The sequence below is a fragment of the Portunus trituberculatus genome, chromosome 48, assembly GCF_017591435.1.
Source record: "Portunus trituberculatus isolate SZX2019 chromosome 48, ASM1759143v1, whole genome shotgun sequence".
NCBI lineage: Eukaryota > Metazoa > Arthropoda > Malacostraca > Decapoda > Portunidae > Portunus > Portunus trituberculatus.
Window position 1 is genome coordinate 1,348,425 of NC_059302.1, and position 16,495 is coordinate 1,364,919.

General features: G+C 39.2%; 2 protein-coding genes across 2 annotated transcripts in view; both read right to left on the minus strand.

Moving 5' to 3' along the window:
• The window catches only part of LOC123498393 (dnaJ homolog subfamily C member 10-like), a 12,250-nt gene extending 293 nt beyond the window's left edge, over positions 1–11,957 (minus strand). Inside the window, exons 1-15 of the mRNA XM_045245498.1 lie at positions 11,750–11,957; positions 9,804–9,986; positions 9,546–9,664; positions 9,220–9,317; positions 8,895–9,106; positions 8,433–8,648; positions 7,997–8,209; positions 7,276–7,362; positions 6,103–6,249; positions 4,869–5,082; positions 4,436–4,597; positions 2,986–3,262; positions 1,398–1,596; positions 713–956; positions 1–310 (exon numbers count right to left, since the gene is read on the minus strand). The exon at positions 1–310 is cut by the window's left edge and continues 293 nt beyond it. Coding sequence (XP_045101433.1) covers positions 729–956; positions 1,398–1,596; positions 2,986–3,262; positions 4,436–4,597; positions 4,869–5,082; positions 6,103–6,249; positions 7,276–7,362; positions 7,997–8,209; positions 8,433–8,648; positions 8,895–9,106; positions 9,220–9,317; positions 9,546–9,664; positions 9,804–9,956 — 2,325 coding nt within the window. The 5' untranslated portion in view covers positions 9,957–9,986; positions 11,750–11,957 and the 3' untranslated portion in view covers positions 1–310; positions 713–728. The remainder of the gene's footprint in view (positions 311–712; positions 957–1,397; positions 1,597–2,985; positions 3,263–4,435; positions 4,598–4,868; positions 5,083–6,102; positions 6,250–7,275; positions 7,363–7,996; positions 8,210–8,432; positions 8,649–8,894; positions 9,107–9,219; positions 9,318–9,545; positions 9,665–9,803; positions 9,987–11,749) is intronic.
• A 1,223-nt stretch (positions 11,958–13,180) lies between these two features.
• On the minus strand, positions 13,181–16,176 carry LOC123498565 (macrophage mannose receptor 1-like). Its single transcript, XM_045245782.1, has 5 exons — positions 16,069–16,176; positions 14,787–14,975; positions 14,407–14,578; positions 14,012–14,120; positions 13,181–13,664 (listed from the first exon to the last, which is right to left on the minus strand). The coding sequence occupies exons 2-5, from the start codon at positions 14,973–14,975 to the stop codon at positions 13,517–13,519; spliced, it is 618 nt and encodes a 205-aa protein (XP_045101717.1). The 5' UTR covers positions 16,069–16,176; the 3' UTR covers positions 13,181–13,516.
• Between the last annotated feature and the right edge of the window lie 319 nt (positions 16,177–16,495).

Consider the following 16,495-nt stretch of genomic DNA (forward strand, 5'->3'; position numbering starts at 1 on the left):
GCAGTTTACTATGCTGCAGTATAATGCCATGCTCTCATTACATAGCTCGATCCTCTCTCGTTCACTGCCGATATGGGCAAATTGGGCATATCTTGGTGTTTGTAGGAGAGAGACATTCCAGTGTGGTGCTCATGCACCATTTGCGTTACTTTACTTGAATGCATGGTAGTTTCTCTCTATATTCTTATGTGCTGCTCATCTGATCCAGGTGTTTAGGTAGTCAGGCCATCATTGTTGTATACATTGTGTGTAAATGTACCTCATCAAAAGATAACTGTGCTTTTTCTGTGAGTCTTCTACCCTTGTGTACCTGGAAAATGACCAAGGAAAGTTTAGGTAACCCAATCCATGACATTCAGGCAACACTACAAATATTATTATGCAACTTATTTAGAGTGGAGAATACTAAATAAACATAGCCAGGATGAGAACCAGGTTTGTATGTTCTCTTTCTGGCTCACAAGCCCACAACAAATTTATCAAGCAACCCAATCATTACAACACTAAAAAGATATTAGCTTCAAGCAACAAATATAAAAGGGATGGGATTCTGAGTAGAGCAAGGTATAAGAAGTGTAAACATAATGAAAAACAAAATTATTTATCCTACACAATGTACATATTTGTTACTTAAAAAAAAATCAGGTCTATGATTCTCAAGTTAAATAACCCTATACTGCATATCCCACTGTCATGTTGCATGACCACATACCTTAAGATTATCTTCATCACAATTCATCATGTTTATTAGTCTTTGGAAGCCATCGAGGAACTGTGCTTATGATATCTTGTTTGCTTAGAGATGGAAACTCCAAGCCACGAGCATTCTGGCGGTGGTGGGACTGTGAGCCCCTGTACAAATACACTGTTGGATAAGCATTGACTCCTGCTGACTGACATACACTCCTGTACAGGTCACAGTTCAACTTCCCTGCCATTACAACACCATCCAAAGCCTAGAAGGGAAAAATGTATTTGTTTATTTCAACCTGAAATCCAGTAATATGATTTGTATTTAGACTAATGCAGTATACAACAAGGTCCTAGTTACTTAACAAATAAAAGCATGACAATTGGTAATAATGTATGTCAATTGACAACTGTCTGATCAATTACAGCTTGCATCTAAAATAATTTCTTACGTTAAAAAATATTAATTCTTTTTTTACCATTTTATTCAATTGAACTATGATACTTTTTCAAAAGTTGTTCCTCAATCTTGATCATATCTATGAGTGTTTACTTCATGTAATTCACCGACATGTTTGGACAAGTTTCAATTAGCGAGAGAAATGAAAGAGATTAATTCTATGTACTATACATGATGCACTTTACTTATTCTAAAAGAACTATCTCATTTAGTTGTATTCAGATTAGCCAATGATGAAGTAACTTACTTTAGCAATATCCTCAAAGTCTGGAGCAAAGGCATGACAATGACTACACCACGGAGCAAAGAAGTCCACAAGCCAAGGCTGAGAACTGTGGAGGAGACTTTCAAACTTCTCAGCATCCAGTTCATCCACTTTGGAAGGAAGATGAGTGTAGGTCCACTGACGGAAAGATTCAGCACTTCTGGACTGCCACTGATACTTACTGTTGGAATGATGACTTTATTGAACATCAATCATTATAAGCTCTCTCTCTCTCTCTCTCTCTCTCTCTCTCTCTCACACACACACACACACACACACACACACACACACACACACAACAAGTGTCCATAGTTTTAATGAAAAATTGGATAAGTGTAGATATGGAGACGGGGCCATCCATATCAAGAAATAAGAAAGAATCCAAAGGACAGCTACAAAGATGGTGCCAGAGATGAAGGTCCTTACTTATGAAGAAAGATGGAAGGAAAAGGGACTACCAACTTTGAAAGATAAATGAGAGAGAGATCTAATAACAATATATGATAGCAAACCATATGGAAAAGAGACAGACAAGACCTGGTTTAACATACTGAAGATAGAGATACATGGACAAGAGGGCACTCTAAGAATATATTTATATATTATTTTTTTTTCCCTAATATTATGGCCTATAGCACCAGTAGGTATACTTGGAAGAGTATATATGGGAAGTGCTGTTCAGCTTCCACCCATTAGTGGGGCAGGCAATTTAATTTATAGTGGTACCCATATTAGGGCCCATATCACCACCCAAGTGCATCTTTGGTGTAACCACCAACAACCTGGTTATCATGGTGACATGTAGGTAACTTTAAACCACTCAAAAAATGACAAGGTTTCAAGGCAGTACATGGTGGGATTCGAACCCACACGTGGACATCTGCCCGATAACACACTCACCACCTTATCCACTATGCCACCACCTACATCAGAGAATTCATTGTTTGAGGAACATTATAAAGTTTAGATTTCTATATAGGATAGTGGACATCTGGAATGGCCTTAATGAAGAGATTGTAAAAGCAGAAAATGTGCATACATTTATGGAAAAAGTTGGATAAAAGTAGACATGGAGATAGGTTACTATGAGCCTTGCTTAAATCCTGTAATTTACGACTAGGTGAATACAAGGTAAATATACACACACACACACACACACACACACACACACACAAGAGGAGGGTGGTGGAGAGGGAGATAACATGGTGACACTGATCAGGGTATTGACCAGGAAGGGAAAGTTGAGTGGGTGGAGCCTAAAGGCCTAGTTTTGAAATGGTTGAACCAACCAAATGAAAACTGAAGCCTTCATCTGGTGTGGGCCTTTCAGGTGTTGCTAGTGAGTAATGATACAGCCAGGATTGGCAAAGAGTCAAGTGGTAGCATCTGTACAAAGTTGTTATGAAAAACTTCTTCCACTCTGCCCTGTGTCAACACTAGCTGCTCCCTCATGGCATGCAGGAAGTATTCAAAATCTTACTGTAAACATGAATTGCAGACAGAATATGCATACGAGAAATAAAGTACAACTCAAGAAGTAAATCCCAGCACCAGGAAAGAGTTTACTCACACTGGTGCCCGTGTTCCATAGCTTGATGCTTTGTATAATATGATGGATGGATAGCTGTTAATCTTTTGCTCTCTACAGAGTCCACCAAACACAGCACAGTCTATAGTTGCAACATGCACCAACGGATGATCAATCATCATGCGAGCAAACTTTCTGTAGGCAGGAGCCATGGCTCGACACGGCCCACACCATCCAGCGAAGTAATCCACAACCCACACTTCTCCACGGGGCTTGTTACCAATGAACTTGTCAAACTTCTCAATGTCAAGCTCCACAACTGAGTGAAGAAAAATGTAAATTATATTACCTTTACTCTCAAAACTACACTCACTGGTACAGTACAATTTATGAATGAGATTCTCCTCAGAAACTTAACTACAGGCAACCCCCGCTTAATGACGGGGTTACGTTCCTAAAAAACCATTCGTTAAGCGAAATTTCATTAAGCGAACCAATTATAACAAATTTAACCCCTGATTTGAGCTTCCATTGAAAGTAAACAAAGCAAGAGTGCATCATAGTACAGTAAAAGGTTTAATGACAGTAAAAATTATGAAGTTAAACATTTAAGCAGTTTAATTTAAGACTAAGTCATTATAATGTACACTAATGTATGTATGTAAGTAACTTTATAATGTTGATGATCTTAAATTTATGAAGGGAGGGAGAGTGGAGCAGGAAATATGCTAACCGACAACCTGTGGAATGTAAACAAAGGACACATCATTGTACCACATACAAAACTTATGTACCACATTTCCACAAGGCTTTCCATTTTATTCATTGCAGAGTCACGAGTTCAGGTGGTTCTTTTAGCTTGCAAGGAAGATATGATCTCACCAGCCTTCTTAATAGAGTCTGCTGCCTTGAAAATGGTAGACAGTAGATGGAGTCAAGTCATGGTGGGAAGCAATGCTATTAGTTTTCTCGAATCTCTTGTGTCTGTAAATAATGTTCAGCTTCATTTCAAGGGTAAGAGACTTCCTGGTCTTCTAAGCAATGCTAGGCAACATTGCAGGGCATTTTGGTGGCATGTTGAGCGAGGGAAGACGAGCTGCTGCTGACGCTGTTATTGTTTTGAACAAGGGGAGTGAGTGGTGCGTGTGTTGTCCATGAGAGGCGCTGGTGTATTCAAAAGCCTGTTGGCTTGCGTGATACGGCAGGACTTTCAAACTTAGAAAAAATTACCTGGATAAAACTTTGTTAAAGCGAGTTTGGTGTTCGTTAAACGAGCAGATGGTAGTAAAAGGAAACCTTCGTTGTAGTGAAAGCATTAAGCAGGAGTTGCCTGTATTCGCCTTAATATGGATTTTCTTTACTACATAATGATCACCTTAGAATACAATATACGCTTGTATATTCAGCTAAATAAAAACAAAAAATTTATGGGGCTATATAATGATCTAGCAATCCAATCAACAACATACCAAATTGCCAGCCTCAAACTCACCTACTGGATTCAAGGTGTCAGTGACAAAAGCCACAATCTCTGCAGCACTGTGGTAACCCATATATTCATGAGGTACACTCTGGTTGTACAGGATGGTGGTGGGATACTGGTGAATATTGAACTTGGTGCATAGGTCTTGATGAAGCGTGCAGTCGATGCTTCCTGAGAACAAAATTAGTTATTAAATCAGTATTTTTATGACTACTCATGTTTATTAACATAACCAACTTTATAACATGTTCCTTTCATAGTAGATTTTCAAACTTTTGATCACACTTCATATAATTTGCAAACTCGCTGAATTAAATTAGGTTTACTCTCATAAAATTTGGTTTAATATTGTATGAAGCAAAAATTGTTAAGAAAACCCAATTTGCTTCACAGGCATCAGTAATGATGGTAAAGATAATGCACTCCACTAAATCATTCTTACCAAACTTTATTGGTGAGTCTACCAGTTTGCTGGCCTTGCGAAACTCTGGTAGTAATTTCATACACGGTGGACACCATGGGGCATAAAAGTCCACAAACCAAGTGGAGCCATCATTCAGCACCTTTGGGAATTTCTGGGGTGTCAGGATCTGAAAGTTTGGTGCTGATGCTCCTTCCCGTGCAAACACTGCGATGTCATGGGCCAGCTGCCTCCCCTGCAACATAAGCATGCATCACAGGAAAGAATTAGCATTACCTTACCTTACCAAGTCAAGGTCATGTGGTCAAAGTGTTCATGGAGTGCTATCCATATCTGCTATCCGCCCTCTTGTTCCATCATGTTGATACTTTCCAGATATTTCTTTGTCTTCCTCTTGCTCTTCTTCCATCAATCTTCCCCATCAAGTAATCCCTTACTATTCCTTCACCTTTCAAGAAGTGTCCCAAAAGTTATAATTTTTCTTTAAAGTTAAGCACATTATCTGCTGTAACAACTTAATTATTCAATGCATTCCACTTTTCCACCATTCTTTGTGGAAAACTGTATTTTGCAATATCCTTCACACACTGCCTCATCCTGATCTTCTTTACATGTCCTCTAGTCCTTCTATTCTCTTCTGTCAATCTTTTCAATGCCAATGATTATCTTGTACATGGTTATTAGGTCTCCTTGTTCTCTTCTACCTTGTAAGGTTGGCGGTCCCATTCCCTTCAGCCGTTCTTCATGTGTGTGTGTGTGTGTGTGTGTGTGTGTGTGTGTGTGTGTGTGTGTGTGTGTGTGTGTGTGTGTGTGTGTGTGTGTGTGTGTGTGTGTGTGTGTGTGTGTGTGTGTGTGTGTGTGTGTGTGTGTGTGTGTGTGCATTCACCACAGCCTGATCTTGAGAGGGTCTGTAACTACAGCCATTACCCTCTCATAGTGAGCTCAGAGCTCGTTACTACCAATCTTCAGTAACTGCCCTGCTTGTCAGCAGACAAAGCCCAGAGGTGACCATCCCCTGTTGGGGTTTGAACCTATGCCAGCCATGGCAGTCAACACAGACTTGGCCGATTACCCACGAGTCACTGTGTGCATATATGTGTGTGTGTATGAGTATGTCAGGAAATTTAACTAAGGTAAATTCCCATTTCACAATCCTTTACATTGATATAATTAATGGGCAAAGTAGTTACAAATCTGCAATACCAAGATAAGAGACCAAATAGATTTTTACCATTTTTGTCCCATAATAACTTACATGATGAACTTCATATCCTCCACCTGGTTTGAACAGCATAAATGATGGAGTCTTCCCAATGTAGAGGTCATCACAATGCTTCTTCATCTGTGAACACTTTATTCTTCCAAGATTCAATGAGGGGACCAGAGCTGGCAGTTTACGTATCTGTGGACAAATTTCAAGTTCAGACACTTCAGTGAATGGCTTCAGGTAACATTACTTTAATACAGTGCCTATGGAAAGTATTGCATAATACTGCCCAAATCTTTTCTTTATGACATGCTAGGATATCAGTCTGGTGACTGATACCTTCATGACACATGAGGTTATAAAGAATGCAACAATTACAGCTTAAGAACTGAAAAAGTTGTACTGAGATGTGTTAGATATCTCAGAATGAACCATCCAGGAATGACAAAAGAAGGATTTTGGTTTGCCAACATTCAAGCAAACCAGAAAACATTCTTACAAAGCAGATGAAAAGTTTTGCATTTGCATTCAAAATACAAGGAGTGAACTCCAGAGTAATAGCGAGAAGTGTTTTTTAGTGATATGAGCAGCTCAAGATCCATCAGAACACTGCCTAGTACAGTGAGACATTCCAAGAACCTAAACTGCAATTTGCCTCAGGCAGTACCCAAGTAAAACCATGAAACATCCTCCTGGCACAATGCTGTGGGGAGCATTTAGTGGTGACTGGGGTATTGGAGGGCTATATTTCCATCCAAAGGATGAAACAATGATAGGTGAATGCTGCCCTTTTTATGAATTGCATGGTTGTATTATGTTCATGTCAAAATGGTCAACCAATGTTTCAAAATCACAAAACTCATACTCTTGATTGGCCAGGGACTTGCCAGACTTCAATCCCCCATCTCTTATCGACCTACACAAATGAAAAATGCGATGTAATATTCAAAACAAAAAGGCGCACTTATTTCTTTGGACACTGTATTGCACTAAGCAAACAAAATTGTCCTGCATTCTAGAAACAGAAAAAACAGATGATTTTATGAACAATTTTAAAAAGCAACCTCCACTAGAGAAACACGAATAGGATGTACTATATATCTGAGGAAAATATTCCCCTTTCTTGTGAAATTACAGTGGATTAAGTGTACATTTGCACTAGAATCTAACAATGTCCATAAACACATGCAGAATATCCCACAAAGTCCCTCTCACACTCACCTCAAAGGCATCATCATCGTTATCACCGCTGAACTCGATGAGCCAAGACACATTTTCTTCATAAGAGTCCAGCTTTTCACGAATTTCCTGAAGATGTAAAGATCATCATTTCTCAGAGTTTTCCTTATGCATCTTGATACACACCAAAACCTCTCCCACAAAATATATAGATAAATGAATAAAAAATAAACACTCTTCTAAATGATATATCACAATATAAAACCAGACTATAAAAAGTGAAAATGCCACATCTTGTTTTTATACAATTTTCTCACTCTTCTCCCTAATGCAAATTTATATGTCCATCCATGAAATACTTTTCAAATAAATTTCAACTTTTTCTTCACCTTGGCAGTGGTCATTCTCAACTGACTCTGGTTCAAAGCATTCACTAACTCAACATTAGAAACAATGGAATCTACAGTTGACATCTATATAACGCAATACACAATTATCATTATACCTAACCTCGTTTCTACCTGAAAAGACACATCTTTCTTCCTCAGTTCTCCGTCTAGACTCCCGTATCCTGTGTTTTGTCTCTGGTTCAACCCTCCCCTCAAAATAACACATTGTTTTTTAAGTCACTATCCATCCCAAAATTAGAGCATTATAATAATCTATGTACACTATCTTTATAACATTCATAGTTAAACTTCTCTTCCATGTGATTCTTTAATAATCTGCTAATGGCTGAAAGATAAACTTTTAAATTTCTCACCTTAAAAGTTTCATCATCAAGTAACTTCATTTCAGGCAAGAATCCCAAAACCTCTCTCGAAATTTCTTGAGCATCAAGGCTTTGTATCTTGGTGCCTTGGCCAGATGATACTTTTCCAGTATCAAAGAACATCACTCCAGAGTGTGATCCAAGCTTTGTACAGAAGTCTTCCTCTTTGTAGCATTCTGCAAAGCCTACACTGACCAAGCCATCCTGAAAGTAATAAATGACACTGATTGTGTTGAGCACTTTTTATGATCATTAAATATTACAAATATGAACTTATTATCCTAATACATTTGCATATGATTGTCATTCACTAAGAATTAAAATAATAAAAAAATATAGTCAAACTGTCCCCATGAATTGGTTCAGCTTTTGTTACTTTCCATGTAAGTAAAGTGAAACAAAACAATGATAATAATACTATACTCACAAATATCGCACTTAGTTTAATCTGCAGTGCCCAGGACTCTTCTTTTTCATCCATGTTCTCATAGAACAACACAATCCATGGTTTGTCAGCATGCTGCTTTTTTGCCAGTGTGGCCTCAAAGGCTGCTTGGGTGAGACGCACCGTCTTCGTCTTCACCTGCCGCAGCATGTACTTCACCAGCAGCTTCTTGCTCTTGTCTTCCTTGTATTGTACATTCTGACGGATGATAGTTTGAGTACATAAGAAATATAATGATACAATTCAGAAGCAATCCAAGAAAATTATGAATACTTAATGTAGTTAAAATACATGGCAAAAGTAAATCAACATCTGAAAATTAGATTAGTATATAAGAAAATAATTTAATATTATGTATATAGAAAAGCTAGGTAAACAGCAGATGATTCAGATTATTGAAGAATTCCAAATTGAAAGGATCTTTCACACTCCTGATATCCTTACTCCTGGATAGGACATGAGTGTTGGATAGGAGCGAATGCCCTGCGAGGAGCACAGGTGGTAGTCGTCGTCACAGTTCACTGCACCAATCCTGACCACTCCCTCTAACTCTCGAGCCACCTTCCGCCACACGGGAGCCAATGTGTGGCAGTGCGAACACATGGGATGATAGAAGTTGATGAACCAGATGTCTGAAGAACCTGTCACACTTTGTTCTGGTGACAAAACAAATAATTTTACACTCATCAAAGATAGATAATACCTGTTAATAATCTATACAACAAACTACTGTTTCATCAATTCTATTTCAATGATAAAGTTTTCTCACCAAAATCTGCTTTATTGAGAGTGATGATCTCTGGATCATCATCATAGATACCAAAGTTGTCCCTGTAGTAACTCCATGAGTGATACTGGTGCCCTGAGCTGCAACACAGGAAAGAAACATCAGTATCCTAAGGGCCCCCTTCATTATTCACAAGTCACAAAGCAATAACTAAATACTAGAATCCCAAATACAACTATTAAATTAAAGGAGAAACCTATTAATGAATTAAAATTTTTTATTCTCACTAATGACTTCAACTTACAAATTGTTTTGAAAACATAGCTTAACCATAAACTTCACTTCCTCTGCATGATGAATGACCTCACCTTCCTCCATCCAGACCTTTCTCGCCATGGAGGTCGTACACTTTCCTCAGATCCTCGTCTTTGAGCACCTCATATGCACGGTTGATTCGCACAAACTTTTCATGTGCTTCAGGGTCATCCTATCAAAAAAAATGTGTAAACTCAAACCAGCCATGCACACTATCTTTGCTGCCCACACAGGTCATCTCTCAATATCTAACAGGTTTAAAAGATTATGCATATGAAATATTTGAGATTCATTTAATTATTATAGAATACCTTGTTTTTGTCTGGATGATGCAAAAGTGCTTTTTCTTTAAATTTCTTCCTTATATCTTTAACATCAGCATTTCTTGGAACACCCAGCAGCTCATAGAAGTCATCAGCAAGGGCCACACACAGCAGACTCAGAACAAGTATCCTTCCAAACATTTTTGCAAACACCTTCAGAACTTCCTTAAACTGTTGACAGAACAAAGACATTCCTTAAACTGTTGACAAAACAAAGACATTAGAAGTATTCACCACATAGGTACTACTCTCCTAGAAAAGATTACTCAACAATTAAGCTTTTGGGGCAATAAACATTTTTCATAGTAATCCTTTCACATTGTGCTTGAATTTCCTCTCTCTCTCTCTCTCTTCTGTGTGTGTGTAATTCACCTTGGTCATCTGCTGGTCACCCAGCCAGTCTTCCCCATTACAGAGCGAGCTCAGAGCTCATAGACCGATCTTCGGGTAGGACTGAGACCACATCAACACACTCCACACACCGGGAAAGCGAGGCCACAACCCGTCGAGTTACATCCCATACCTATTTACTGCTAGGTGAACAGGGGCCACACATTAAGAGGCTTGCCAATTTGCCTCACTGCCTCCGGGACTCGAACCCAGACCCTCTCGAGTGTGAGTCGAGCGTGCTAACCACTACACTACGTGGTGTGTGTAATTCACCTCGGTCGTCTGTCACCCAGCCAGTCTTCCCCATTATGGAGCGAGCTCAGAGCTCATAGACCGATCTTTGGGTAGGACTGAGACCACAACACACTCCACACACCGGGAAAGCGAGGCCACAACCCCTCGAGTTACATCCCGTACCTATTTAGTGCTAGGTGAACAGGGGCCACACATTAAGAGGCTTGCCCATTTGCCTCGCCGCTCCGGGACTCTCGATTGTGAGTCGAGCGTGCTAACCACTACACTACGCGGTGTGTGTGTGTCTGTGTATAGTTAATGTAATTTCTTGGTGTTCTAAGCTACATACTGTATCATATTACTCCTTATCTTTTTTCCTATATTAAACACATCTAGCTCTGAAACACATTGTCACCACAAGGCACTGTAGTCAGAGGGAAGGAAGGATTACATCATACAGCCCTCCACCTGAAAAGTCATACAGTTTAAGAGTCAAAGAATTTAGTGACACTCTTATATACCTAACCCATTAATCCCTTAACCTTTTCAGTATTGGAACACATTTTCATCTTTAAATTTGTATACACTCCATTTTATTGATATCTGAAACGATCTATGGAGGTCAGAAAAAGAATAGCCCAGTCTTCACTATTTTAATCCCCTCATATGTGTTGCTGAAGCTGTATAAAATCACCACATACTAAGCAGAATGAATAAGGAAATGCATCAAGGTACAATATTTACATACACATATTTTACGCTTATGTGCAAAAAGTCGTGATCAGGTTTTGATCAGGTTAGGATAGTGAAATCTGGTGTGTGTGTGTGTGTGTGTGTGTGTGTAGGTAGGGCAAGGATAGTAGTAGCAGTAGCAATAGTCACTTAACTCGTATTATATTCAAGCAGTTTACGGCCGGTATTTTAATTTAAAACCCTTGGCTCTCTCACCATCACTGCTTTCCAAAGGCTCTAGTTGAAGATATTCGTGTTTTATTATTTTTTTTTTATGATTCTGCAGATAGATTACCAAGATTTCTAGTTTATTAAAAAGAAGAAACTGTATTGAAAATCAGACTAGATGTATACGTGGCCTTGCAAAATTGTGGTAGTGAGAGGGGAAGGCGTTACTGAATCCAGGCGTAAAATTCAAGTCTATTCAAAATGTTTAAGACGTGGCACTACGGGGAAAGCGGTGAGTATAAAGGTGACGCCAGAGTGCCCTTCACCAGAAACAGGCCTCGGCGAGTGAGAGGAGGCGTGGGCGGGTCTGTCAGTACCGCCTCCTGACCTTCCTTGCTACTATTCCTCACCTTTCTTCGCCACCACTTGCTAATTCACGGATCCAAACTCGTATTTAAGGTAGATCAACTACGATCACTCTAAAGTATTCACGGAGCAGGAGGTAGCGTGGGTTGACGAGGCAAGGTAGTCAGCACACACTGTCTCCGCACCCCTCGCCTCGCCACCACACTGTTTACAGCTGTGTGTGTGTGTGTGTGTGTCAGTGTGTGTGTGTACGCGAGGCTGGAGCTGATTCGTCGCCGCCCACAGCTATTCTCCTTTTTCCACGGTGCACTCCAATATGACTCAAGTGATGATAAACCAAGATCGGGAAACAGTACTGTAGTCTCCCATCATTATGTTTAACCCTTTGAGTACCGTGACGCGTTTTCATATTCTGCTTACTATCTGGTGATTTTTGTACAACTTCAGAACCTCGATCATATTTGGGGATTAACATAGTGAAGACTGTGGCCATTAGTCTTCTGATCTTCATAGATTTTTCCCATTCTCAATAAAATGGTCAAATCGAACTCACATCTCAAGGTAAATGTGTCTCAATATTGCAGGGGTTAACGTAAGAGAGACATCAACCGAGAGAAACAGATTTTATGTATAATTAAAGGCCCACTGAATTCCCAGTTCTCATTAAAGAAGACTCAAAAAAGGATTAACAAAATTTACGAAGTCCAGGAAATTGAAAAAAAAAAAAGAAAATGCCGAAATTTTACAAGACCTAAATGAAAGAAAAGTGTGATTACAAATTTGTTTAGCATATCTCAGACTCAAATGCCATAAGAAGGAACACTTAGAAAGAAAAAAAAAAAGTAGATACAGTCTCCCTTATCTGAAAATTGTGACAGTTTGAAGGATTTCCTAAGTCTTTATAAGATCTAACTGAAAAAAAAAAAAAAAATGAGTCCACAGATTTGCTTATCATTTTGTTTTGTCTGGAATAACGGAAACTACGATGTGAGATGGTGGATTGGGCAATACTAGTATATACTCCGTTAATGAATCTCGGTCATTGATGCCTGGCCAGTAGTAGTAGTAGTAGTAGTAGTAGTAGTAGTAGTAGTAGTAGTAGTAATTGTTGTTGTTGTATTAATAGTAAAAATAGTGGTAGTAGTAGGGTAGTAGCGGTGGTAGTAGTAGTAGTAGTAGTAGTAGTAGTAGTGGTAGCAGCGGCAGCAGCAGCAGCAGCAGCAGCAGTAGTAGTAGTAGTAGTAGTAGTAGTAGTAGCAATAGTAGTAGTAGCAGTGATAGTAGTAGATGAAGTGTTAGCAATAGCAGTAGTAGTAGTAGTAGTTAGTAGACGTAATAGTAGCAGTAGTACTAATAGCAGCTAGTAGTAGTAGTAGTAGTAGTACTAGTAGTGGTGGTAGTGTTGATGGTTGTTGTGGTGGTGATCGTGGTAGTGGTAGCAGTATAGTAGCACAATAGGATAGTAAAAAGGAACGAAACTTTACTCACATATTTTATTTCCTCTGATTGGGCCACATATTATAAGTTAGAGATAACCAATCACTCAATAAATAGTCAGAAATTATTATATGGCTTAATAAATCTTTGAATTGGTAGAAAAAAAAAAGAGGAAATTCATGGAAAATAACGAGAAGACAAAGGAAGGCAGAATATTTGTTAGAGAAGAGAAGACGCAAGATTGAAAAGCAAGTCTCAGATCCAAACTGGCTGAACTAAAGGTAGAAAGAGACATAGATGGGGGAAACTGTCCATGGTAGGTGACGACGGTGGTCTGGCAAGCCGAATAGAAGGTCATTGTGAACCAAGATGGCTTAGTTCTTCCTCCTCTCACATACGGTGGGCTTTTTATGGGTGCACTTCACGTCGTGCCAAAAGATGCCGTCACGGTACACGTGGCTTCCCAATACGGCCAGACAGTTCTCTGGGGGATCGCGGTTGTCTGGCTGTGGTATTCCTGACCTGTAAGACATGGTCCGGTTTACACTTCAACACTTACAGCCAACATATACCTACTTATAGACGGATACTGAGACTAATCTTTAGCCTCTTCATTACTGATACGCAATTTTATTTGATTTTTGGGTATTATTAGACGATCTTATTTGCATTAGGAAAGGCCTATGGAAGTCAGAGGATTAATGGCCAGTCTTTACTATTTTAATCCCTACATAAGTTTCTGAAGCTGCAAAAAATCGCGAAAATTGTAACCAGAATTAATATGAAAATGTGTCTTACTACTAAAGAGATTAAAGGGTCGATTATAAATTGCGGTATGTGATAGTTTTGTGAAGTACAGCAGGACTCACCCGCCAGTAGGTGACCAGTTGGAAAAGGATGCCCCGACCGGGTTGCCATTGGACCACACAAAGCCATTGCCTCTCTTTGTGGCACCAGTCCAGATGTAGGGGATGTTGCCTGCAGAGTGAAATTATTATTATTATTATCATTATTATTATTATTATTATTATTATTATCATCATCATCATTATGGTAACGATATATCAGGAATCTCTTTCAAATGTTGATGTTTTATGCACGTATACTTAACTGATATATCAAGTCAAGTAAAGTACAAAAATGACACGGTCTGGGTGATTAGTTAAACTCTAGATAAACACGTGTTTTCTGGAGATTCTCGGACTAGGTACTTGATTATAATTTCAATGTATAGTGTATTATAAGAAGAGCAGACAACACTTACCCCCGATGAGCCCTTGAATGAAACTATTCTTACGGCTGGATTCAATAGAGACGCCAGTCCAACCATTTCCCTGTCTTCTGCAGTAGCCATTCACAGCGTCACCGCCAGACAGGCTTCTCTCGTTATTCAGCCAGGAAAAATGGTAATCGTACTCGTTATCTGAGTGATGCACCTGAAACAGAGACAAGTTGTCAATCATTCTTTTGTTAACATTCTTACTGTATTCACTAGGTGGCTTGCCCATATCGAGTAGACAAAAACATTAATTTATCATTCAAACCGTGTAATGGTGTTCAATGAAGGAAAGTTTTACACTGCTCTATTCGTATCTAAGTTTTGTCGTTATTACGATTGTATTTTTGTTTGTTTTTTCTACTCACGGCGCCATTTCCTCCACTCGAGCGTTGACTCTGAGGTTGACTGAAGGAGCGGAATGAATTGCGGCCCCTGTTTCTGGAGGATGATGATCTTCCAAAGTTGAACTGCTGATTCCTGAAGAAGTTTTGAGCGTTGAACTGTGCAAGACAGACAGTCAACCCCACAAACAGCAGCGCCACCGTCAGCTTCATCTGCAAGTAGGAAACACTCGATCAATGTACGTGGGGGCGTGAGATTGAGTGTTTCCCAATGACATGATTTTTATGATGTATATATTATGGCAGTAAATGACCTTCAAGGAAGGGGATAAACCACGTTGTTGGGCAGCAACTAAATCCTAACACTTGCTTTAGTTGTTTGTCATCATGAAAATATATAATTTCTGAACACACCGTATCAAGGTTTCCTCTTGTTTGTGTTTTACGATTTCCTATGAATAATGAGGTATGATTACTATGACAATTCTTGTTTTTGTTATAAAAAGTTGTTGATGGAAACTTAACTAAGCTATACCATTAGAATGCATTTTCCCATTACCCTGTGATAGAAAAAAAAACTTTTAATTATGTTCCTTATAATTTCTCGCCATATCATCTTGTCAGTTTTCCTGTCGCACACATATAACTTCACATTAGATAGACAACGCTCATTCCACAGGTGTTCCCTTCTACCTGTGACAAGAGTAGTGTTACGTCACGGCGTTGGTCAAGGCGAGTGATAATCACGGAGGTAAATGTGTCACAAATGAAGCACGTGGTATTCACGTCTCCTTAAACCTGTACCAAAGTGTACGGCAATACTGTCTTCCTAATCCTCGAATTATAGCACAACCAGAATGAGAAGAAAAAATGTCTCTAATAAAACGGAAAATATTAAAAATATGAATGTGTGCCACCAAACTGTTAAAAAATTGAAGCAATAAGTTAGGTAGGAGAGGAGCGTTTGGTTGTACCGATCGTCATAAAACGGCTTTAGAATTCACCACCTCAATCTAAAGAACGAATTTTCTTTTAAATCTTTTTACACCAACAAATCCACAGAAATACAGAGAAAATGTTGTCGAGATGCATGCTGTAAAGCTTATTAACACAAACCGTAAAACTTCATCAAGCTGAACTGAACTGAACTATATGTAACGAAACCTCTTAAAGACTCAAACAAGAAAATCAGACGAAAAGACTAAGTAATATTTGAACGCTCCTAAGCTGGTCTGTATCAGAGGAAATAAAGTCTTCCCCTCCCTTCACCATCTCTTGCTTGGCTCACCTCACCTGCTTCACTTACCTTGGCAAGATTGCAAGTGCTGTCCGGTGTAACTCCCGCCGCCTTATATACTCCCGTCAGCGCCTGAGTGGGTCAAGGACTCGCAGGAAGACTCCACCCTCACACACCAACATTTTTTGCAGACGACTTCGTTCAGCCCCACTACTTGATGGTTGCAGCCTCTCTGTTATTACATTGATCTTTCATTTTGTTTCGTGTCTTGGAAGTCACTTCATCTTTTCCTCTTTGAGCGACATTAGAACACATAATTTTATTCTGTTTATCGACGCAGAGTATGGGCAAGGAACATGAGCGAGTCGAAATGGTGAGTAGACTTTTTTTTTTTTTTTTTTAGCGTCATTCAAGGAACATAGGAGATGAGGGTATAGTTATGTGTGTGTGTGTGTGTGTGTGTGTGTGTGTGTGTGTGTGTTTCTTACCACGCAGC

Excerpts from the sequence above, each read along its gene's own strand:
- LOC123498565 (XM_045245782.1), bottom strand. The coding sequence starts at position 14,975 with ATGAAGCTGACGGTGGCGCTGCTGTTTGTGGGGTTGACTGTCTGTCTT. Across the intron at positions 14,121-14,406 it reads CATTCAAGGGCTCATCGGGG|GCAACATCCCCTACATCTGG; the intron begins GTAAGTGTTGTC and ends TTCACTCTGCAG. Across the intron at positions 13,665-14,011 it reads AACTGGTCACCTACTGGCGG|GTCAGGAATACCACAGCCAG; the intron begins GTGAGTCCTGCT and ends CATGTCTTACAG.